Source organism: Schistocerca gregaria, chromosome 2 (genome assembly GCF_023897955.1).
Source record: "Schistocerca gregaria isolate iqSchGreg1 chromosome 2, iqSchGreg1.2, whole genome shotgun sequence".
In the NCBI taxonomy this organism is placed as follows: Eukaryota; Metazoa; Arthropoda; class Insecta; order Orthoptera; family Acrididae; genus Schistocerca; species Schistocerca gregaria.
This window is the reverse complement of record NC_064921.1, coordinates 736,145,493-736,171,258: the sequence shown is the minus strand read 5'-3', so window position 1 is coordinate 736,171,258 and position 25,766 is coordinate 736,145,493. Positions and strand designations below refer to the sequence as shown.

General features: G+C 40.5%; 2 protein-coding genes across 2 annotated transcripts in view; one reads left to right on the top strand and one right to left on the bottom strand.

Annotated features, from left to right (window-relative positions):
- Positions 1–2,192, top strand: part of LOC126334885 (juvenile hormone esterase-like) — an 84,501-nt gene extending 82,309 nt beyond the window's left edge. The window contains exons 8-10 of the mRNA XM_049997583.1: positions 120–267; positions 394–526; positions 1,859–2,192. Of these exons, the coding sequence (XP_049853540.1) occupies positions 120–267; positions 394–526; positions 1,859–2,039 (462 nt within the window). The 3' untranslated portion in view covers positions 2,040–2,192. The remainder of the gene's footprint in view (positions 1–119; positions 268–393; positions 527–1,858) is intronic.
- Positions 2,193–4,197: 2,005 nt separating this feature from the next.
- Positions 4,198–25,766, bottom strand: part of LOC126334882 (general transcription and DNA repair factor IIH helicase subunit XPD) — a 36,169-nt gene continuing 14,600 nt past the window's right edge. The window contains exons 9-15 of the mRNA XM_049997581.1: positions 25,485–25,673; positions 25,227–25,398; positions 19,319–19,597; positions 6,765–6,941; positions 5,756–5,866; positions 5,571–5,669; positions 4,198–4,648 (exon numbers count right to left, since the gene is read on the bottom strand). Of these exons, the coding sequence (XP_049853538.1) occupies positions 4,511–4,648; positions 5,571–5,669; positions 5,756–5,866; positions 6,765–6,941; positions 19,319–19,597; positions 25,227–25,398; positions 25,485–25,673 (1,165 nt within the window). The 3' untranslated portion in view covers positions 4,198–4,510. The remainder of the gene's footprint in view (positions 4,649–5,570; positions 5,670–5,755; positions 5,867–6,764; positions 6,942–19,318; positions 19,598–25,226; positions 25,399–25,484; positions 25,674–25,766) is intronic.

Sequence of the window (25,766 nt, the reverse complement as noted above, 5' to 3'; positions counted from 1 at the left end):
CCAGCAGCTGTTTTGCATTGTATGTATGCACTATTCCACTATGAACTAAGACTTTAGTGTATTGTGGAGCAGAGATATTACTGTATGTTATCTTTAAAATAAGATCACTTTTCTTTCAGCTGTACGCTGATTCAATTACGATATTCCCAGTATATCGATCGGCTCGAATACTGTCCAAAATGAATACATTTCCAGTGTATTACTACCAGTTCATTTATGAGGGAAGATACAGTTGGGTGGATGCACCTGGAACTACTACACCTTACGGTATGCAAAGTTTAGAGAAACTGCAGAATGAGCATTCTGGGGGGAAAAAATTCCAGATTTTGCCTCAATCTGAGTTTTATTTTTAATGGAATAATACAAATATATTTCTTTTTCTTTCATGTGAAGGTGTTGTGCATCATGATGATCTTATTTATTTATTCTACATTTCGACGCTTTTCCCATTCTTTAATAAGGATGACCCTGAGTACGTAACAGTCAAGAGAATGACTAAAATGTGGTCCAATTTTGCCAAATCAGGGTAAGTTGCAATAAAACTAATTACATTCATCATAGTATTTATTGCTAATGTGAAACACTCGGAAGTTATCCATGCTAAATGTTTCTTCTTCAGGTATCAAGAAATACAGTGGATCCTTACCCCTCCCCACCCATGCCTCCTCCTTACACCCACCACCCGGTTGCTTCTCCCATCATGCACTGCTGTGCAGTCTAGTCTTAGCAACCAGAGGCTAGGGTCATGCATGTGTGAGTTGTGTCTGTGTGCACGCCCCACACACAGTAATGCCAACAACTTAAATAATTATGTACACTGCAACTGTCATTCTCTACAGCTGTAGGAGCAGCAATGTCCTCACGTATGGTTCCGTGATCTCTTAGACCACTAATTACTGGTGTCCAGTATGAAGCATCAGAGCACGTAACACTTTTCTCCTGCAGTTAGGATTGCAATGGCAACATGAAATATGGTTACATGTTTTGCATATTTTCACATGAAGAGTAGTAATTTAAGTATAGAGTTGAGATCTGATATTGACTATCGCATCTCAGACATGTTCATAATCTTAAGGTGTAAATTATAAATGAATTGTCTCCCCTTTTCCCATTCTTTCTGCAGTCAAGCTGAATATGCCATTCCTTGAGTCAATGTAGCATAACTACTTACAAACGTTATCAAAAACCATAATCCTTGAAATTTACACCACTGCAGTAGAAAGTCCCTGTTTGAATATAAATAATGGAAGAAGCAAAGGTAACAACTCTCATTTAGTTTAAACACTGAAGTGTTGATAGGCACTAATAATGTTGGAAAGCTTTTAGGTGGCATCATTCTACAGAGCTAAGTATTGCAACATGCATGTGCATACTAAATGTTTGAAACATTCAGAGAATTGACCGTAATACGCAAATATTAGCTGTCCGATTCCACGATTGCTACATTATCCAGGCTACCAATCTTGTACTGGCTCTGCAGATCAACCACACTCAAACTACGTAGTGAGTTGTTACCTTTATTCCTTCCAATATTAAAATTTGAATTAAAGTTTTTAATTTAGTAGTTGGGTGGAGAAAAATCACTAATATTACAATCTAAGAAGCATTATGCAACATTATGCAAACGGAAACTCCATCAGGATTTTGGACAGACTGCAATCACTGAAACTGACAGCTAATATTCGCATAATGTGATCTGCTGTCTGAATGAAAGGGTCATTTTCAAATGTCTGATGATGCCTGTCTTCAGTCTATCTATTTACTGTATACACATTAATTTCAATAGTGTATGGCAGAGCAACATCCTATCAGAAACTAAAGTGGAAATTAAAAATTAAATTAAACTTCCATGTTTCAGCAATCCAACGTCAGAGAAGGATGACACAGTAAATGTGGATTGGAAACCACTTACAGCATCACAGAAACAATATATGGAAATAGGCTCACAACTTACAATGAAGAAGGGTTTATACTACTATGATCGCATGTCTGAATGGAGCAAACTTTTTCCACTGCCCTGTGTTAGTGCTCACAAATGATATCCTTCATCTATTTTGAATTAATTGTGATTAAAAAGTATTTGACACACTGAAGCATATTTTACAAATACACTAAAAATATTTTAATTGCTGCTGTCTGGCTTTTGCCAATGTATTTAAATTAAATGAATAAAAAATTGGTTTAAACAGCTTCTTTTTATTAACTGCATAAACTGTAATATTTATTGTGATCTAAATTTCATGTGATTTTTTGGTGTGAATGTATTGCTATTCCCACTTAGTATTACCATATTTACTCGAATCTAAGCCACACTTTTTTTTCTGGTTTTTGTAATTAAAAAAACTGCCTTCGGCTTAGAATCGAATGCAAAGTAAGAGAAAGTTCTGAAAAATGGTGGTAGGTGCTGCCACAACTAACTTCTGCCGTCAAATATACGTAGCGCTACACAAGCATGCTTTGCAGGAACAAAGATACATACTGGCGCCAAAACCTCTGCGTCAGTAAATAAATTAAAAGAAAAGTTAGAAGAATGTAAACATTATGCCATGTATTCTTTCATGTTTGCTGCTATCTCATTTAAATTCTGTCTGCCTAATAAACTACGAAACTAGAGTGAGACAACAGCAAATGTGGAAGAATATACATATCATGTCATGTTTATATTCGTATTATTCTTATGCTGAATAATGATACTGTCATAAATGAAGCATGGCAACTGACTAGATTTTTAATTCTAAGATGACTAATTTCTGTGCAGAATTTAATGTACTAAAGAGGTGTGTCTGCAAAGATTTTCAAACGGAGAAAAATTTTCACTAAACTCTCGTTCAGAACACCTTCTATCATATGCAGTCTATTATTTGGTTCTTGTTGGTCATTATCAAAGAAAGCAGCAGTGTAAGTAACGACAAATAGCAGCCTCTTGCCATTGCTCCCCCTTTTTTTTTTTTTTTTTTAAAGCCGTCGTAGCACGCACAAAAGCAAGCCATGCCGCAAGCGGCGACAAATCGTAAATGCTCATTATCAGAATGCGACAAACAATGCATGACACAGTACAATAATGCATTTTTATCTTAGAGTGACTTAAACACCTATAACAAAGAGAACGGCACTTATAAGATCAAAGCAAAATAAGCAATCGATTCAAACCAGACTAAACACATGAAAAAGGAAGGGTACCCATATAAATACGGACGGAGCGCCTGATACATAGCAATGAAAGTTGTGTGGAGATAGCAGCGATTGCTTGTACATGATTACTTACTAATATCATAACTTTACAGTGTTAATTGCTCTGAAGATGACCTCAGCACAGGTTGAAACCGGTTGGCAACAAAATAAATAATGTGATTGCGACTGTCATTTTGGTTAATTGACATAGGAATGGCTACTTGGTTAAGCTTAACTGTTAAGCTTACGACTCTGACCAAACTACTGTAGCTGTATCTTCATCCATTCGGCCTAAATTGTGCCTCATGTTAGGGTGGTCTAAAACTTTTCTCTCCCCTTGAATGTTGAGTCTCAAATTTCAGGTGTGGCTTAGATTCGGGAATTTTTTTTTTTTCCTTGATTTCGAGTCTCATTTTTCAGGTGTGGCTTAGATTCAAATGCGGCTTAGATTCAAGTAAATACAGTACCTCCCCAATTTTTCATTATGGAAACTGGTTAAACATGGAATCCACATTGCTGGTAATTTTTCTGAGACTAGCATAGAATTATCAAACATTCTTTCACACTATCATGAAAGTGTTTGCATACTTTAATTTGCTATTACCTTACAAGATAATATTGTACGACAATGCAATTAAAGTAAATTATCAACCTATAGGAATCACTGAAAATATTGTGCTACATTAACTCATATCAGGCAACATGTATTACAGAAGTTTCGTGTTTTAATACTTATGTGCACGTGTATTTCCTATATTGCTGCTTGGACTAAACCATAATTGCCAATCATGACACAATGCCAGTGTTTACAAACACACTAACTTCACCAAATTCCAGAAAAAAGTTTATTAATGTGGCACAGAGATATGTGTAGCAAACACTTAGAAGATATAAGACAAAAATTTTCCAGAATACACATATTACAACAGCTCACTACAGAAGATGATACTGAGTGATCTGGAATTAAAACCAGTGTTGGTGCACATTCCAGCGATGAGGATAATTCAGTACAAAAAGAAAAGCAAAGAGGCTATACACACATTTATTACAAACATTCAAAGTAAAATGAGAACATGTAATTACATTACAATGTACACATATAAAAAATACTATGATTTGTACTGAAGAAGATGCATTTACACGACATGGACTGGAAAACAACACAAAAATAAAAGCAATAAATACAACTTCAACAGTGTTATTCATGGAAATTTAATATTGAGCAAAACACACACACACACACACACACACACACACACACACACACACTCTGATGTGATTTTCAAATTGTTTTCTTCAGTCAGTGGCTATCTGATAACCAGACTGGTCACACTGTGTACTAGTTTTGTTCAGCAGCTGCTTGCTGATTCCTCCGCATCTCTTCATTCTGAAGTTGTTCAAGCGTCAACAGTGAAACTCCCAGCTGGTCCTCACGGCTAAATGGTTGTGCCATTTGTCTCAGCCATCGTTTAGCAATCTGGGAGAAAGTAAAGGCACACATTCACACTCAGAACTTTGGAAGCTCCAGTGATATTTATAATACTGGGCATACACTATAGCCAACAATATCTGTAGTTCTTCATTCACAAATTTCTCATTGGGCATTCTTTTAAAGGCATACACTTGACAAACATGTCTGCACAATGCCACAGGTGGATAAAGTTGAGGCTATGGCAATCAACAAACTGCATAACTACTCAAACTAGAGAAGTTTGCGAAGTACAATGATTCACAGAACACAAGGTTGGGAAGTGAAGGGTGGACCAGAATAACAGAAGAGGAAAATAAAAGGCAAAATAAACAAAACTAAAATGCACAGTTGAAGGAATGCCACTCAGCACACAATGTGTGCAGCATGAACAGTTGTTAATTGCAAAAGAATGAACAACGCCTTCTGTACTGTTTGTTGCAATGGCTTTTGCTTTTGCACTTGGCATTATAATTTCATAGAAAATCATTGGCACTCTTGTGAGAAGGATATTCAGAATGCTGGTTCAGTGAGGCACATTTGAGAGCTTCTGTGGAGTTTTGAGAGCAGAAGAGAGGTAGTGACAGGCTGAACATTTACACTTCCTACAAGTTATGCCAGAAACTCTCACTCAGAAAGTACACTGTTCGTAAGACAGAGTCTTGTAGTAAATACTGGTCTAGCAGAATGATGTAATCTAAAAGTGCATTTGAAAGCCCCTTTTAATTATTTAAAAATATTATAATTGAAATGATGAGAGCCCATGAACCAAAATATCATGTATTTACCATGCAATTTCACCTGCGTAACTGGTCTAAATGATAAATGTTATCTGTCTGTTAATTCTAAAACAGGATTCTTGAACTAATTCAAATCAGTGCTCTTCAAAGTGTACACAAAAAAACATTTTATAAAAATCTTTTTGAATTACCTGGATAGCTTCTTCTGTTGAAAGATTACATAATGAATCTTTGAGATGTTCTTGTATCCACTTGGGTAATTTGCTGCGCTTATCCTGGCGCGAGAATCTCTTAAAGATACAAAAGCATCACTGAATACTTTTTTTGTAAAGTAATAAACTGAGATTATCAACAAGAAATACACAAAGTCACTTACCTTGTCAGCAAATACCATTATACCATAATCAGTTTTACCACGCAGTGCACGACCCACACACTGGGCTGCGTGTCGCATTGCATCAAAAGTGAGGAAGTCATTCTCCCTTATCTGTGAAAATGTGTTTTTGTAGATTACAATTCATAAGTAATCAAAGAAGCATCAAGAAAATGAGGCAGCTTGAAATTTGAGCAAAATATAATGGATAAATGAAGGAAACTGCAGAAGAACTTTAACATAAACTGTGTGAGTTGGATTCTGTAACTTAAAACTGTCTGGATATGTGCGCACATTTATCTGTCTTAAAACAAATAACTGCCAACTGGAGAGAATTAAGCTATGCACAGAGTGAAAGGTGACATTGAAGGAGCTAAGATGGAAGAAGCAAAACATGAGGTTTTTACATTGCCAACTTGAATCATAACGGAAAAGATGATAAATTTGTACATAGGAATGTTTTTCTGCCATACAGACTGAAAAGGCCACAAAATTGTATGTATCAAATGAAAACTAAAAATATTTCATTTGAAGACAGCAACATTAAGACTAAATAAATGCAGAAAATATACAAGACTGCACACTTAAAAGCACTTCAGTCTATTTGTGCTGTGACAAATGCCATAAAAGCAGTGAACACATAATGAGGTAAGAAGTGGGGTGATGCTCAGTTATGAGAAAAAGTGTGGCATGTAATGTTTCACTGGAAAGTAGCTCCATTGTGCTGATTTGGTCTGTCAGATGCAGTTCAAAGTGCTCACTGACATTTAAACTGATTTTCATCTGCTTGCCACTGCAGTGATCACTATACGGTGTCATACAACACATGGATACAGTTCCATGTGCAACAATTTCCTGAGATAGTCTCAGTGGTAGAAAAAGTATTCTCAAGTGGAGTACACGGCACATGTAGCACTTTCATTTATCAATAGGGAAAGGTTGGAGAATTTGATACAAAATGCACTGTCATGTACAGTTTCAAATAAAAATCTTATTCATTGTGAATACATACCTGGAACTGGTCTCTTAGGTACTCCAACCGAGCTTTCAGGATGCGTGATTGTGTATACACATATGGTATTCCAAACATGAGCACGGCTCTGCCTAAATGGTGATCAAAGTCGACACCTTCTGACACTTTGCCTCGTGCGACAGAAAGAAGTACTGCACCACGCCCACTCTCACATGCCTGTAAGGGATTTTAAAAAATCTACAGATGTCACACCTGTTTCATTAAGCCATAGGTCATGTACTAATGCCTTAGTCACAGAACACTGACATTGGAAGGAAAAAGTTCTAGATAATTGCCACATCCTGGAGCACAGTTTAATTATGGTGTACATTCCAAAGACAGGAAGTTCCACTCTGATGGCTCTACCTTCCTGGATCACAAAATTTTATCACATACTCTTACCTAATACAGTGAAACCCCATTTTTACACTTTTCAAGGGACTTCAAAAAATGGTGTAAAATGTAGGAAAATTTGAAATGTGGGAAATAACATTTTAAGCTGTAAAAGTTACGTATAGGATACCCTCTTGCACTTTATGACTGATATCTATACATTAGGGGCATCAAAAGACTTGTCAGGGAATTGTTTATTATCTAATGAAGGTTTATTATCTAATAAAAACTGCTAATGTAACTGGAACTGACTGGAAAGTAGGACCATTTGACTCAATTTCATATGTCATAATAAATGTTTTTGAAAGCCTGCAGCTGTCATTCATTTAAATGATGAAATACTGCACTAGTTATGTATTTTTTCATGCTTACAACAACGCTTTTGAGAATTTTTACCATGTCAAGTGCAAATATGTAAATAAGTATTTTGTATGGTCTTTGAATATGTGTTATTCTGCATCTCTTGTACTGTAGTAATCGTATTTTTGAGGTTATCAGGTACTGTGCCTCATCAGTTATGTACAAAACCACACACACACACACACACACACAAACACACACACACACACACACACACACACACACACACACATGCCAACTATCACTCACATTGTTTGTTTGTGTAACATCACAAAAAATACATGTGAAAATACTGCACTCGAGTACGAGAGTAATTTTTGAAAGATGTTTTGCTCAGCATGAATAAAATACCTAACTCACTGAGCCACACAAAGTGAATGACAGTGTCAACGAGTGCTCCAAGTGGCCACACACTGAAACATGCTAAGTATGGTTTGACAAAGATGTCACGATGATCATAACAATCACAAAAATTCATTTGCGCGTTAAGAGACAGTTAGGAAATGGTTATGCTTGGTCTAATATCTTCATTCAAACGAACCTAGTTACTCACATCAGCCACCACGCCAATTAGAGCTTGGCAGCGGCGGGAGATACGACATTAATTCTTCCAATTTTTACACGTTTACTGGTTCAAATCCTCTGAGTAGAGTGCCCTGGTGTCAAGGAACTTAACCATGTAATATCTGTAAACACTACTGGATGGACAACATCATGCCAGCATCATTTTTTACTCCGCAAACATTTTTTCATAATGTGTAAATCGCGGGAAAATTATAAATATGTTTACGCAAAATGAAGTGCAAATTAACATTGTGGGCACATAAAATCTGATGAGATCGATAAAAAATGGCGGGAAAATGTTAATTCCGGGAATGTAAAATGGGGTTATACTGTATATTATTGTCATGTTAATACAAAATATTGCAGGGAAGACAGAATCAGGTCCGTTGATAATGCATACTGCCGCATATGGAGAAAGATAAATATTTCTCAGCTAGGACATACGTGTAGGCATCAATGTGTACCTTCCATATTAACAGAGAGAGCCACAGAGAGCAAAAGCAGACCCATACACTGCCTGAGAAATGGTTAGTGGATTTTGATACATATTGTTTTTAAAAACTTAATTAGATCCAGTTAATGGTGATAAAAGCCTCAATGTACTAGAGCACCACCAAACATAACAGTTAGTGGAGTGAATCGGCTTTATCTTTCTAGTAAGCAAGTGAGCCGCCACATTTGTCGTTTGTGGTAAGATGTGTCCTAAGAACACTTTTCACAGGCATTAGAACAGCGGTGGTGAACGAAGTTTCTGAACTTGTCAACACCCTCACTTTTTACCCTCAAACTATTTTCTCTGTGGGTTACGTTGTAAACTAAATTTACCAATTTCCTGTCACGGTCAAATCACATTCCTGGTGAAGAGGTGATGCGTCAAGTGTGGATAGTGTTTACATAACGTAGCATGTCTCCAAAAATGTGCATACTAAAGTGGACTGCAGATGAAGAAGAAACAAAAAGAATTAATGCATCACGTAAACCACAAATTATATTTCAACAACCTGTGTTGTGACTCGCCGATCATTCAAAGTGCCACTGCGCAATTACGCGCGTCCTCTACGTGCGGCGCTGTCTGCCAGCCATGCAGCAGCTGCACCACCTAGGCGGCCAGCCGAGCAGCGGCCGCTAGACTGGGACTCGGTGCTCATTCGAATGCTAACGTGTACACATGTCTTGCTTATCAACTTACTCTGTGACTTATATGTGTTGTGTCGTTCTGAAATATATGTGTTAAACTTGACGTTATAACAATTGGCGACGAAGTAGTGGATTTTTTCCTTTTCACCGCTGACCCACAGTTTTCCATGTGTACTGTCGAGCAACTATTGCAAAATCTCCTTGAACGGTAAACACTTCTAACAGTGGTGATTCGCGATTTCGTCGCGGCGTCAAATGCGGGGCATTTCTCGTCGTTGGCTATACCTCCTTTTCCTCCTTACGACGAGACGGCGGAAGACTGGTCTGATTATGAAAAACGTCTTCGACAGCACTTCTTGGCATTTCATGTCACGGACGAACAATCATGTAAGTCTCTGTTCCTTTCCAGGATTTCACCTCAAATGTATCGATTGTTGTTGCAATTGGCTCCTTTGAAGGATCCTGCGTCTTTGTCCTTTGCTGAAATGTGCTCACTTCTGTCTGTCTATTTTCAAAAGCAAACACATGTAGTAGCCTCTCGTGTTGCCTTTTATCGTTGTCAAAAATAGCCACATCAATCCTATCGCACTTTGGCTGCTGAACTTCACAGCATCAGTCAAAAGTGTCAATTTGTTACTGGCATTCACAAAGAATCCTATGCCGATTCCATGGTAAGGGATGCTATTATCCGGTCGGCGCCCGACAAAGAAGTTCGGCAACGTGACCTTCAGCTGGCAAATCCGACTCTAGATGAAGTTCTCTTCATTGCGCAGTCTTTTGAAATTTCTCGCGCCGTTGGGGCGCAAATAGAGGTGTGGGGCGACGTCGGGGAAATACAACTTCTGTGCGCTGTTGACGACGCCTGCGGCGCGTCCCCGCCGGCCGACATGGCCACAGTACGCTCCCACGCGCAGCCTCGGCTTACCCATAAACAACCCGCTAAGAAACTGCAGCAAAACCCCCGGCAACTTCCTTCATGTCTGCACTGTTTTACAAAACATTCATGTGAGGATTGTCCCCAACGTTGGGCTGTGTGTCACAATTGCAAAAATAAAGGTCATGTGTCTTCCGTTTGCAAATCCGAACGCATACATGATATTCATGAACCTGACGCTGATTCTGATTCTGTGTTGTCTGTCAATTGCACTTCTTCCCTTTCAGGGAAGTTATTCCTCACTGTCCAAATCCTTGGTCGAGATGTTTGCATGCAGGTGGATACTGGTTCTGCTGCCACTATAATTAATTCTCAGACGTATCTTCAGTTGGGTTCTCCACTCCTGTCACCTGCACTTGGCAATTACGGACTTACAATAAACAGAAGATTTCTCTCTTGGGACAATTTGATGCTGAGTTATCTTACAAATTCGTCGTTCGCACTGTCCTCATATTTGTGGTCGAGCAGGGTAATGCGGAGAATCTTTTTGGTTTCGATGCCTTTCACGTTTTTGGGTTCTTCATAGATGACTCTGTCAATATTGTCTCTGGTGCTATTCCTTATGCTCAACTGGATTCCTTGTCGACAACATTTTCGTCCCTTTTTTCTCCTGGGTTAGGCCGTGCTAACGACTTTGATGCTCATATCACGCTCAAACCCACTGCTCGGCCTAAGTTTTTTCGAGCTCGGCCCATTCCTTTGGCCCTTCGTGATCGGGTAAAAAGGGAGTTGGATCGCCTCACTACTTCAGGAGTCTTGTTTCCTGTCACTTCCAGTAAGTGGTCCTCCCCTGTCGTTGTCGTTGCTAAGCCAAATGGTGATATTTGTCTCTGTGGCAATTTCAAAGCCACTGTAAATGCTCAATGCCTCATCGACACTTACCCTATGCCCCGTCCTGAAGAACTGTTCACTAAACTTGCTAGAGGCCAGTATTTTTCTAAAATTGTCCTGTCAGAAGCTTATCATCAACTTCCTCTCGACGCTGCTTCCCGGCAGTTTCTGGTCCTTAACACGCCTTTCGGCCTCTATCAATACTAACGCTTGCCATTCGGAGTTGCTAGCGCCCCTACTCTCTTTCAGCGATTCTTGGAACAATTATTGCTCCCTGTCCCTGGGTGTATCAATTACATGGACGACATTGTTGTCACTGGATCCACCACTGAAGAACATCTTCAAAATCTTCGCACACTTTTTCATGTCTTACAGACTGCCGGTCTTAAGTGTAATCTTTAGAAATCACAATTTTTTCAGGCATCTATCACGTACTTGGGGTTTCAACTCTCTCGGGATGGTATTTGTCAGCTTCAGCAAACTGTCGCTGCGATCGATGCCCTTCCTCACCCTACATATGTTAAGGAACTGCAGGCCTTCTTGGTCCACGTCATGCGATGCAGCTTTCCAGAAATTGAAGACTATGCTGAAACAGGCCCCGTGCCTGGCTACTTATCGACCTGGCCACAAATCTTGGTCTTGCCAAAGACACCTCTCAATACGGGGTCGGTGCAGTCTTTGTGCACCATTTTTCTGACGGTTCAGAACAACCCATTGCTTATGCCTCCAAAATGCTCACGGATGCCCAACAAAAGTATTCTCAAATTGAAAAAGAAGCTTTGGCCATTATTTATGCTCTTCATAAGTTTGGTGTTTTTCTCTATGGCTCAAAACTTCATCTTGTTACGGATCACAGACCACTTGTTTCCTTGTTTTATCCATCAACGTCACTTCCTGACAAGGCTGCACACCGCCTCCAGTGTTGGGCTCTTTACTTGTCTCGTTTCAATTATGAGATTCATTTCCGACCAATGGCTCAACATGCAAATGCTGATGCTCTGTCCCGCCTTCCCATGGGTCCTGATCTGGCATTTGATAGGGACGAACTTTTGTGTTTCCACTTGGATGTTGCCGAGCAGCGGGTTGTGGACGGGTTTCCCATCACTAGGGACAGGCTGGCAGCTGCTAAGGGCTCTGACCCTACCCTCTCCCAGGTTTTACGCTGTATTCAGAAGGGTTGGCCAGATCGCCCGTCCGCTAAAACTTCTGATCCGTTGCGGAAGTACTACACTTTGCGCTACCCCCTCACGGCTAGGGATGGTGTTATCCTCCTTTCCACTGACAATGCTTCGCCGCGTGTTGTGGTACCTGCGTCTTTGCGCACTTGGGTCTTGCGCCTCCTTCACCAAGGGAACTGGGGTGTGTCTTGCACAAAATCTCTGGCGCGCCGTCATATGTACTGGCCTGGCATCGACTCTGAAATAGCACACATGGCCGCTGCCTGCGGCCCTTGTGCGTCACAGGCCGCTGCCCCGAAGTCACCTTTGTGACCGTGGCCTTTGCCTGAGAAGCCCTGGGAGCGCATTCATGCTGACTTTGCGGGACCCTTTTTAGGTACTTATTGGCTGCCCGTAATTGACGCCAACTCTAACTTTTCTTTCATTGTCCATTGCACATAGCCTACCACCACGGCAACCAACGGTGCTCTAGCCCGCAGTTTTTCTTTGGAAGGCCTCCCCTCTACTCTTGTTACTGATAATGGTCAGCAATTTGCCTCTTCCGAATTTGCAGATTTTTGTGCTCGTCATGGCGTTATGCACGTCACGGCCCCACCGTTTCATCCACAATCAAACGGTGAGTGAACGACTGGTCCACACATTTAAGGCTCAGCTGCGGAAACTTCTGACCTCTTCTGCTGCTGATGATGCGCTTCTCCAGTTTCTGGCGTCTTACCGTTTCACCCCCATGGGCGACCACAGCCCGGCTGAGCTCTTACATGGGCGACAGTCCCGCATGCTACTTCATCTTCTATGGCCTTTCAACCTCACAGCCGCGGGTGCCTTCACTTGGCCGGTTTCCCGCCAACGACCTCGTCTGGGTATGGGGATATGGCAGGCGGCCAAAATGGAGCCCGGGCCGCATCTTACGACACCGTGGCAGACGCCTGTATGAAATCGAGACGGACACGGGTGTTGCAGTGCGTCATTCGGACCAGCTTCGGCCTCGTGTGCCGGCAACGCCTGTTCCAAATGCCGCTACACCACCTTCGGCTCTACCTGACACTCGGGATCTTGGCATCTCTCAATACTCACAACACAGCCCTCTCACCGTCATCGTGATGCCTGCACAAGAACGGACGCCACCAGGAGACGTGCCCATGCAGGAACCGGATGACCATCCTCTGTCAGAGCAAATCTACTCGCCTCCTCCTCCAACGGACGCCGGCACATCGGCCATGTCTCCTGTCATATCAACTGGACTTGCCGCAACGGGCAGATTGGTGCACAGGGCCCCAGCAGATTCGACGCCTATGTCTCCTGTCATCTCGACCCGTTATCATCGGGGACACTTCCGTCCGTGCGGGAAGCCACCTCCTCGAGACTTTACGCTGAGTTAAACAACGCCTATGGACATTAGCCATCTCCTGGACACCACCATCAGGACCAGTGCAACAATTTCAAAGGGGGGAAAAGTGTTGTGACTCGCCGGTCATTCAAATCGCCGCCGCGTAATTACGCGCGTCCTCTACGTGTGGCGCTGTCTGTCAGCCATGTAGCAGCTGCGCCACCTAAGCAACCAGCGGCCGCCAGACTGGGACTCAGTGTTCATTCGAATGCTAACGTGTACACATGTCTTGCTTATCAACTTACTCTGTGACTTATATGTGTTGTGTCACTCTGAAATATGTGTTAAACTTGGCTTTATAACACCCTGTTTCATTGCAAATTGCCTTCTTGAATGTTCCGAACTATCTAGCTAAAAGTAATACACCAAATGATCAGAATAGGTTCAAGAAGATTTTGTATACCAGATTACTTAATTTCAAATGCGTCAAAAGAAAAAAGAAAATTGTGTATTGGCCAGAACATTAACACACAGCAAAAATTCCCCATATAATACTTCTAAAAGTAGGAAGACTATAGCTATGCTAAGGTTATCATATTCATGTTAAAAATAATATAGCTGGTGGTGGTATTGGCTCACTGCCCATTAAACTAAAGAAAAATCAATATATCTAGTTCTGGCAGAATGTAAATACTCTAGCAATAAAGGAGGTCATTCATTGAATAGCAGATGCACTGAGTTGTCAACAGGCATGCATAAAAGAGAAAATGGAGGTGGTGGTGGGGGGGGGGGGGGGAGGGGGGAGGCAGCCAGCAGCTTGGAGGGAAGCAGCAGGTTCGGTAGTTAGGAATACGGGACAGGAGGGGTGGCAGGTGTGTGGGCTAGGCACATAATCAGTGGTGGCTTCTTCAAAATTTTACCAATGTGTTACAATGTGTAATCTTAACTAGTTTCAATACTTTTACATGTATAAACTGACCTGTTTAAATATTTTTAAATTTTATAATCACTTGTTAAACATTGCAAGGAATAGAAATAAATAAAGAATAAATCATAGTAGTAGTGGGAATTGAACCCAAGCTAATTGCCAGTCAGTGTGATTCACCATTGCGCTACTGAGCCATTATGTAAACTGCAGCCCAAAAATCGCTCATACTCTATGCGTAAATCCTTAGACAAAGTTTTACTTTTTCTAACACCCACTCAAGCAAAATATACTAGGAACCTGAAAGGGTCATCTATCAGCTTCTGCTCACATAATCTGAGCCAAATCGGTGAGCTTTGTCCCACACCCTCCTGTTTTTAGATTTGCATTTGGAGTAGATCCACCTAACTCTTTAAATCTTACTTTCTCCTTCAAAGATCTACTGGAAATCAGATCATTTACAGGAAACACTTGAACACTAAATTTCTACATATACTTTGTTTATTTACTTTTGAGTTAACAGTGTAGTAGTTGTAACTAAACAGAACATGTTAATTTTAAGTACATAAACTGAAATGTTTACATATAATTAAATTTTACAATTAATCGTTCAATATTGTGATAGGAGGGGAAAAATAGTAGCAGCGGGAATCAAACCTGAGCCAGTGAATTTCCATTCAGGTAGCATGACTGCTTGGCCATGGCACCATTAAGTCAACAGCTCCTCAAAGAGTCTCTCATACTCTACGCTTGCATAATACGACAATATGTTACACACACTGTGACGAAGCAAGCTAGGATATTTTTACTTCCCCTCTTGTTTCACGTCTGCCTCCTTAAATTCATTTTTTCGATTTTAACTGGTTACTATTAACATATGTGAGTACAATCTGCATTTTCATAAAAGAGAAAGGTTGGCCCTCAGTTTTAAAGAATATAACACCAGATCTAATTTTGTGCTTAATTTTATGTATGTAATTGATTTTCTGATTTATTTGGACTATTTCTAATTAGTATCTTTCATTATAGTGCGAAATCAGTAATTGTTTCATAACTTAAATTCTACTGTTGACATATAAATAAATAAATCTTAAAAGTATTTATTTGGATCTATTCAAAAACATGTTAGCAAAGCCAGTCCTTAATTAATCCCAAAGTAATTAACAGTTTTGTCAAAGTATCGTTTGTGTAACTATATTTGTTAATTTCACGATTTAAGCAAATAATTCGGCCTAACTCTTGTAGTAGAAGAAACTGTCAAAAAGACAGAATTTTTCGAAGTATTCAGTTTATCTAATGAGTTAAGTTTTAATTGTAATTTCTGTAAATTAAACTTCAAACAATGTGCAGTTTCAGCACCTATTATTGTGAGGATATATAAGGGCCCAATTTTTGGTCCTGAGAAAGCCAGTCCACAGCCGAGTTTCAGACAAGGAACCTGTGTTGGTTAGAACGACAACAATGCTTCAACTTAACAGTGAAATAAGTGTTACACCAACAGGCCATGTGTTAAAGCAATGGCAATGACAGTGTCAGTTCCATATGCATCTGATTATTCCGAAAGAACTGTGAATTATGTGGTTATGTTTTTACTGCTCGTATATGTTCAACAGTAAACTATTGTAGCAGTACGTGGATGTTCACCTGCAAACTATTAATGAGGCTTATGGGAAGTTAGAACAATAGTGCACTGGCCATATATAACTATGTATTATTGGGGGTTGTGAACAGTGAAAGTAAAGAACCGTAAAACGCAAGTGTGCACCTGTCAGCTACATCAGTTACAGTAGATATCCCCTAGTTTTTCAGCCAATATGACACCAAGGACGATCAACGAAGAAATAAAGCAGGGAACGTCATCACAACACTTTCAAAGAAGAATAATGACCTGGTGCTGTGAACAATGACGACGTCACATCACAGCACGCACAGTCACAAACAGATAACCACGTCCCTTCTCTGACTTGGTCAGAGCACAGCTGATCATCATTACAACACTTGATACTGGTTTCTAGTTACTATGGAGAGAACATTACAAAACATGCTTTTGTCTTTTTATTTGCAAACTAGCACACATTCAAAGAGAAATGGCGTAATTGTGCTGTAGCACATTAAGATTTGATAACTGGCCACCAGTGTACATGATACATGAATACTGGAGCTGGTGGGTTTCAGCACACAATGAAAATTATGTTGATTTGGAGGGGGTAACAGGACAAGAAAGGGGTCACTGCTGGGTAAAGAATGTGGGATTGGTGAGTTAATGTAGACTGAAGCCATGAGGATCACACAAGTGAATGATGTGTTGCAAGGATAACTCCCATTTACATAATTCAGAGTAGGTGGTGGTGGAGGGAAGGATACAGATGACCTGGATTGTGAAGCAGCATTTACATAGTTCAGAGTAGAAGGTGGTGGAGGGAAGGATACAGATGGCCTCGATTGTGAAGCAGTCACTGAACTCTAGCATAGTGTGCTCAGCTGCATATTGAGCAGCAAAATTGGTAGTTTTTATATGATATTAATGTTATGATAAATCCCATTAGACAGAAAGCAACAGAAGAGTTGGTAAATGATATTTTCCAACGAATTACTAAGTGGTTCTCTGAAAATACTCTCTCCATAAAAATTGGAGAAAAAAGACCTCACTACATACACTTCTGTACAACAGTCATATCAGTACATGAGCAGGCATCAGAAAGTACGGTACAATGTTTCAAATTTTTGGGTTTACATACTGATAAAAACTTGAACTGGAAGAAGCATATTACTTAGCTTCTCAAACAATTAATTTCAGCTACTTTTGCTCTTTGAATAATTGCTAATCTTGGAAACAAATGTATCAACCTTCTGATATATTTTGCTTATTTCCACTCAGTAATGTCAAACAGAATAATTTTCCAGGTAACTCAACACTGAGAAAGAATGTATTGATTGCATAAAAGCGACCAGTAGGAACAATATGTGGTGTTCAACTACAGACATCATCCAGGCACCTCTTCAATGAGGTAGGCATTTAAATGCCCTGCCACAATACATACATTCGCTAATGAAATTCGTCATAAACAATCCATCACAATTTGAGATGAACAGTTAAGTACATACCTACAACACTAGAGGGAAACAGAGAGAAGTTCTACAGGCAGCAACAAAAATTTTTGATCATTTTTCTAATAAACACTAAATGTTTGAAAGTGAAGCAAGTTTTATGTCCAACTTAAAATCATTTATCTTGGACAAATCCTTCTATTCCATGGACAAATTTATACATAAAAACTGGTAGCCAGTATTTGATAAAGAATCTATGAACACAGAATCAGTGGAACACGCAACTAACAAACTGTTGTGCCACTAGGTGGTCAACTTTGTTCTTGTACAGAGTTTGGCAGTGGCCACTCGTGGTGTTTGACAGCTGTTGGTTGTCATACTGACATAAAAAGCTGTGAAGTGATTGCAGCAGAGTTGGTTCATGACATGGCTGTTTTCACATGTGGCTCTACGTCTTATGGGAGAGGATGACCCTGGACTGCAGTACGAAGTGCTGGGGACGGGGGTGGAGTGGACTTGTCTTGCATCTGGGCCTTCCACAGGGATGTGATACTTGTGGCAAGAGATTGGTAGTGGCTTAGGGATGGAATACCACTTCAGCTTGGGTAAGATGTCTCTCTATCATGTATCTTCGTGCCAGGAAATGAGGGACATCCTGCTCATGATCCTACCCAGCCCTCCTAAAGAGATATTACATCAACCAGCCAACCTACCCAACATCCTGGTCCATCTCTATGTCACTCCCAATACCAATTCATCGCCACAAGAATCATATATCTGTGAAAGACCCTGGTGTAAGACGTGTCCAACCCACAAACCCAGCACTTCCTACTCCAGTCCTGTCACAGACTTATCTTAGCCCATTACAGACAGGGCCACCTGAGAAAAGCATCCATGTCATATACCAACTCTACTGCAATTACTTCACTTCACAGATTTTTATGTTGGTATGACAACTACCAGCTGGCCTACCAAATAAATGGCCACTGCCAAACTGTGGCCAAGAACAAAGTCGACCAGCAGTGGCACAAATGCAGCTGAGCACAACACGCTTGAGTTCAATGGCTGCTTCACAAGTGGGGCCATCTGGATTCTTACCTCCATCACTAACTATTCTGAACTATGCCAAAGTGAGTTATCCTTGAACACATCCTTTGCTCATGCAGCCATCCTGGCTTCAATCTCTGTTAACCCGCTGTCCCCACGTTCTCTACCCCACAATTTCCCCTTTCTCTGTCCTGTCATCCCCTCCCAATCCATGTCACCTTCCTCATGCACTGCTCTCCACTGGCTCCGCAACCCGTGCCTAGCCTATGCACTTGCCACCCCCACTATGCCGCATTCCTAACCAACAAATCTGCTGCTAGCTACCCACCTCCAACCCCTCCTCCTCCTGTCTCCCACTTCTCCTTCCCGTATCCACTCCACCAAACACAACCCAACCTCAATCCTCCCCACCCCACCCTAATGCACACACCAAAATGCAATTCTGTCACTGTGTGAACCACTGACACAATGTGGGAGATTTTATTTCGAAAGCTAATAAGCTTTCTTTCTCGTTTGTATGCACCTGTAAGAGATTCAACGCTTCAGTGAGTGGTCTCCTTTACACATAAAGTAAATATATGAAAACAAAAGTCAATAAATTACATATCTACAAGAAATACAGCACACTACTCGTACAAAATAAGAGTCTACCCTTCAGATGTGCACCAGCATGGCTGCATTTTCCAAAGAAAAAATGTCACTCTTGGAAAAAAAAAACCAATAAAAACTGAGTTACACACAGAACACTAGGGCAAATAAGGACATTAATATTAGCAGCAAATATGCATACAGGTATATTAATTTACAAACCTTAATGTAATTCAGAAGTGCTAAGCTTGTTTCCGCAGCATCCTGTGTCTCTATAAATAGCAGCTTATGTCTCTGAATGCTATCTACAACTCCTTGATCATACCAGCTAGCTACAACTGATTCAAGGTACAGGTAAGATGTGAAGAAACAGACAACTCCATCAGGGACATTGGATGCAACTTCCACCAGAAGTTGACCATAGTTACGAACTACTGCAACATCTTCACGTGTCTCAAATCGTGATGAGATTGCTACCTGGTCATTGCCTTTTGACACTATCTGAAAAAATAAAATATATTGTCTGCAGTAGCATATTTTTTGAGTCACATTTTCTTTTACATCATACTTTGGTTTTTGAAAGAGAAACTGAAAGACTAACACTGAATGAAAGTTCTATAAAGAAAAGAATCTCTAAAATGAACAACAGGGACCAACAGGAGATGACAGAAAGAGCACTTTCACATTTCTGCAAAAACTTCAGTCTCCTCCAGTAACTTATGCTGGCCCCCTTGTGTTCAAGGATACTACACTTTTTACAACAAAATTTCTTAATGATATATCCTCTCCACACACACACACACACACACACACACACACACACACAAGCGGCCACAGTCTCTGGGTGCTGAGGCTAGACTCTGTCCTCAGCAGCCGGAGACTGTGGTCATGTATGTGTGTGAGTTGCACAAGAGAATGAGAGAGAGAGAGAGAGAGAGAGAGAGAGAGAGAGAATTTTAATGAATCCGCATCTCTTCTATGTGGTGAGTAGCAATCTATCCCTTTTGTAAGTCTGTTATTATTCCGTCACAGATTTTCTATCGTTTGACCAGGTAAATTGCAAGTCAGAAACTGAAAAGAAAGTGACTGATTTTTTGGAAGTGTTACTTTCTGTTGTATGCAACACAGTTATGGCAGGCTTTCATGAAATGCTAACTTCACCGTGTAGAGGGCAAAATTCATTTTCAGATTTTAGAATGATACAAGAACATAAATTATTGGTGACCTCTGGCAGTTGACACAGAAGTAGAAAGAACAAGAATGCACAAAAACAGTTCTACATGTGGACTAACCCTGCAGAACAGACCATGTATTGTGTGTGTTTAACATGGAGAATTAAGTGCCAAAATAATTAGATCTACAAATAGTAGGAATATCACAGCTGGAACATAAAAAAACACTACTGAAAATTAGAAAGTGTATGACAAAGTATCCAAGCAGGATCATGTTAAGATATTCAGTATGCAGCACAAAGGTGCATGGTTTTTAATAACTGGAGAAACTTCAAGTTGGAATGTCAACAGTGTTAGGGAAAGGATAGATTGCTACTCACCATAACAATGATGCTTTGGGTTTCAGACAGCCACAACAAAAACACTGTTATACATTATAGCTTTTGGCCAAAGCCTTCTTCAATAAAGAAAACACACACACACACACACACACACACACACACACACACACACACACACAGCAAAGACACCTCATGCACACACAACTGCAATCACCCGCTGCTCCGATCGTTGGTGGTAGTGGTCATGTGTGTGTGAGGTGTGCTTGCTTGTGTGAATGTGTGTGTGTGTGTGTGTTTTCTTTGCTGAAGAAGGCTTTGGCCAGAAGCTATAGTATGTCACAGTGCTTTGTTGCGCCTGTCTGAAAATCTCTGGCTCATCATCATGGTGAGTAGCAATCTATCCTATTCTTAATATTGTTTTTAATAACTGTATACATTTTAAGAAAGCTGTACAACATAAAGCTGTACTGAAGACCATTGTGTTGATAAAACGTCTGGCAATACATATGAGGTGAAAGTAAATAGCCTTAGCTTAGTTGTCAAAAAAAAAAAAAAAAAAATGGATTAGGTTTTAAATACTAGGTGGGGCAGAATAGACTTCCTTGTTTCAATCAGTCACTGAAGAGTATGCAGGTGCATTAGCGCAAAGGGAGTAGTGGTGGTAGGTGGGGGAAACAACACAATTTTCAGTAGTCACCATGCCATGATCTGGTGAATTTTCTTTAAAAACAATGATAGTGTGGTGACGACACAGAGGGCTTTCCATAAGCGGTTTGCCTTGAATTGTCATGACAGAGCTCCTGATTCTACAACCATTAAGAAATGGATTACTAGTGTTAGGGTGACAGGATGTGCACTTCTTAGAAAACCAGCTAACCGACCTAAAAAAGTGAGGACACCTGAAAACATCTTGGCAGTAAGAGTGTCCATTGAACAGTCTTGGCCACACTCTGCATTGAAACGTGCTGTTAGTCTTGGAATATTGTCCAGAACAGTAAGGCAAATATTACACTCTGACCTTCACTTTCACCCCTACAAGTTGATGGTTATTCAGGAACTTAGTCCAGAAAACTGGGTGAAATATACAGATGCTTGCAATGCAGTCTTAGCCTCTGTGCAATCTAACCCTATATTGTGGTCTAGCAATGAAGTGCATTGTCACCTATCCAAATAAAGAGCAAAATTTTCATTACTGGGAAACTGAAAACCCTCATGAACTTCACCAAAGACCTCTGCACAACCCTAAAGTGACAGTTTGGTACGCTGTGTCCTCCATGGGCTTAATTGGGCCTTACTTTTTTGGATCTCAAGGTGCAACTGTTACTTGAACTCTGTGCGTCATTGTGAGTTGCTGGAGAAATTTTTACTCTGCAAAATGGACGGGTATGGTGAGGACTATGGCACACAAGCGTTTTGGTTTCAACAGGATGATGCCATGGCTCATACTGCCCATCATTTATGCCAAATTCTGCAAGAACTGCGTCCCGGTCATCTGACCTCCTTAAAATCCTAGGAAGTTCTGGTCTTACGTTAAATCAGTAAGTGGCTCGAAACAGCATATCCAGACACTCCGGGATGATGATGGCATTTAAACAGAGGATGACACGAGTAAAGCTGAAATACTAAACACCTTTTTCCATAGCTGTTTCACAGAGGAAGACCGCACTGCAGTTCCTTCTCTAAATCCTCACACAAACGAAAAAATGGCTGACACTGAAATAGTTGTCCAAGGAATAGAAAAGCAACTGGAATCACTCAACAGAGGAAAGTCCACTGCACCTGACAGGATACCAATTCGATTCTACACAGAGTACGCGAAAGAACTTGCCCCCCCTTCTAACAGCCGTGTACCGAAAGTCTCTAGAGGAACGGAAGGTTCCAAATGATTGGAAAAGAGCACAGGTAGTCCCAGTCTTCAAAAAGGGTCGTCGAGCAGATGCGAAAACTATAGACCTATATCTCTTACGTCGATCTGTTGTAGAATTTTAGAAGATGTTTTTTGCTCGAGTATCATGTCGTTTTTGGAAACCCAGAATCTACTCTGTAGGAATGAACATGGATTCCGGAAACAGCGATCGTGTGAGACCCAACTCGCTTTATTTGTTCATGAGACCCAGAAAATATTAGATACAGGCTCCCAGGTAGATGCTATTTTTCTTGACTTCCGGAAGGCGTTCGATACAGTTCCGCACTGTCGTCTGATAAACAAAGTAAGAGCCTACGGAATATCAGACCAGCTGTGCGGCTGGATTGAAAAGTTTTTAACAAACAGAACACAGCATGTTGTTATCAATGGAGAGACATCTACAGACATTAAAGTAACCTCTGACGTGCCACAGAGGAGTGTTATGGGACCATTGCTTTTCACAGTATATATAAATGACCTAGTAGATTGTGTCGGAAGTTCTATGCGGCTTTTCGCAGATGGTGCTGTAGTATACAGAGAAGTTGCAGCATTAGAAAATTGTAGCGAAATGCAGGAAGATCTGCAGCGAATAGGCACTTGGTGCAGGGAGTGGCAACTGACCCTTAACATAGACAAATGCAATGTATTGCGAATACATAGAAAGAAGGATCCTTTATTGTATGATTAGATGATAGCGGAACAAACACTGGTAGCAGTTACTTCTGTAAAATATCTGGGTGTATGCGTGCGGAATGATTTGAAGTGGAATGATCATATAAAATTATTTGTTGGTAAGGCGGGCACCAGGTTGAGATTCATTGGGAGAGTCCTTAGAAAATGTAGTCCATCAACAAAGGAGGTGGCTTACAAAACACTCGTTCGACCTATACTTGAGTATTGCTCATCAGTGTGGGATCCGAACCAGATCAGGTTGACGGAGGAGATAGAGATGATCCAAAGAAGAACAGCGCGTTTCGTCACAGGGTTATTTGGTAACCGTGATAGCATTACGGAGATGTTTAACAAACTCAAGTGGCAGACTCTGCAAGAGAGGCGCTCTGCATTGCGGTGTAGCTTGCTTGCCAGGTTTCGAGAGGGTGCATTTCTGGATGAGGTATCGAATATATTGCTTCCCCCTACTTATACCTCCCGAGGAGATCACGGATGTAAAATTAGAGAGATTAGAGCATGCATGGAGGCTTTCAGACAGTCGTTCTTCTCGCGAACCATATGTGACTGGAACAGGAAAGGGAGGTAATGACAGTGGCACGTAAAGTGCCCTCAGCCACACACTGTTGGGTGGCTTGTGGAGTCTAAATGTAGATGTAGATTCAAAAACTTTTTTGAACAACTCAGTATGTGCATTGCTCATCAAGGTCACCACCTGATGATATGATTTTCAAAACCTTATAAAAATAAAATGGCACTGAATGCAGTGTTCTTTTCCAATTCACCCATCAAATCAAGAAGTCCATTCTGCCCCACTTTGTACAAGAAAGGGATCCATGAAGTTGTTAGGCAATGCTGCTATGTGGGTGATTACATATGGCACAGCTGTTGGCTTATCCATATTACTACTATTCAGGGTTTAAGGTAGCATCATTGAAAGATCACTGGTTGTGTACTTAAGATGGTAATAGCAGTTTGAGCAGCAGGTTATAGCGGCAGACATGAGGATCTAAACTACTTCCAGAAAATGCTTGGCAACGGAAGTCGTCCTGTATATGATACAGGAATTTCTCCCCACTGATTCCAAATGTGAGCTGTGCTTATAAGGCCGATGAATGTAATTAGTTTGCTTTCAGTTACAGCCAGCTGTGTGCAGAAGGATGAGCTGGTACATCTGAACATTGCTGTTCAATGCACATAATTTTAATCAGAAGGTAAACTGTTTCATAAAGTAAGCCTGACCATGCATAAAAATTAAAAGATATTAGATGACAGGATGGCAGAGGGAATGTTTTATTATCTGTTAACCATATTTGTGATTTGATAATGCTGAAGTTCCATTTACCTGGAATATTTTCATTTACCCTTTAGTACACGATTTACTTTTAATCACATCAAATACCTTTCCCTTTCCCACCTTCTTTCCTCACTTCTCAGTGAAAGAATCATTCCAAAATCTTCATATTCATAATTCTTCCACTTTTTTGTTAATTACAGCTAGGTGTGCCAGACTTTAGATGGCATGCCAACATCTGGTATCCTTTTTATCTAATGGATGTCAAACAATCTGTCTTATCATTTGTGGCTTAATTTGTTGGCCAAGTGGGTGTCAGACTACAAACCCAAACATTTGATGTTCAATTCACACACAGTGCTAGAATTTTCTTCTGTCATTTGCCACCTCTGGCAATGATTTGAATCTTGTGAGGAATGTCAGGGGCCCACAGCCTAGAGTCAGCATTAAACAGTAGTTCCCCCTTTAAGTGACTGACTTCTGGGAGGTAGGCTACGGTGTAGCACTTCGAGACTCATGTCTAATAAAGAACTATAGCATTCCAATCAACATGCAGGTTGAGCACAGATACACTTTTTATTCTGTAAATAGTTTTTGCCAAATAAGTGAAGTGACCACTGAAATACAGGGTAAGCAGTTATACTGCCCTTACCTGAAAAGTTAGTGTCATACACCTATATGACATCATGATGATACATGGAAACATTACACCAGTGCATTTTTATGGTGTACAAAATTAATTACTCACCATTGGCAGAAGACAAGGCCTTGCTAATGTCATAGTAAATGAACTCATGATAACTGGGTGAAAATCCAGTATCTTCGGATACATGTCCAGAGGAGATAGTGTACCCGAAGTAATTACCACAGACTGAAAGCGATCAAATACTGGCTTAACAGCAATTGATGAATCCAGACAACTGCAAGAAAATAAGTTTCAAGGTTTGAGTCTACATAATATAAAATGTAAATAATGAACAATTTTAAGGAAATTTGTTATACCAACCTGAAATGAAGTATGGGATTTGAGACTGTTGGAGTTTTATCATCAAATGGCTCCACAATAATAGTAAAGCCTTTCGTGTATGTTGCTACAAGTGTTGCTAAATGGGTAATAAGAACCAGCGGGGAAAAGTCTGTCAGATCAGATATCTCCAGAGTCTTTAACAATGAAGTCAGACGCTCATGGCAAAACCTGAACCAAAACAACAGAGAAACACATCACTATTAACAAAATTACTTGCGGTAGTCGTACAGAAAGTAAAATATATTGGGCTTGGAAAAAAGT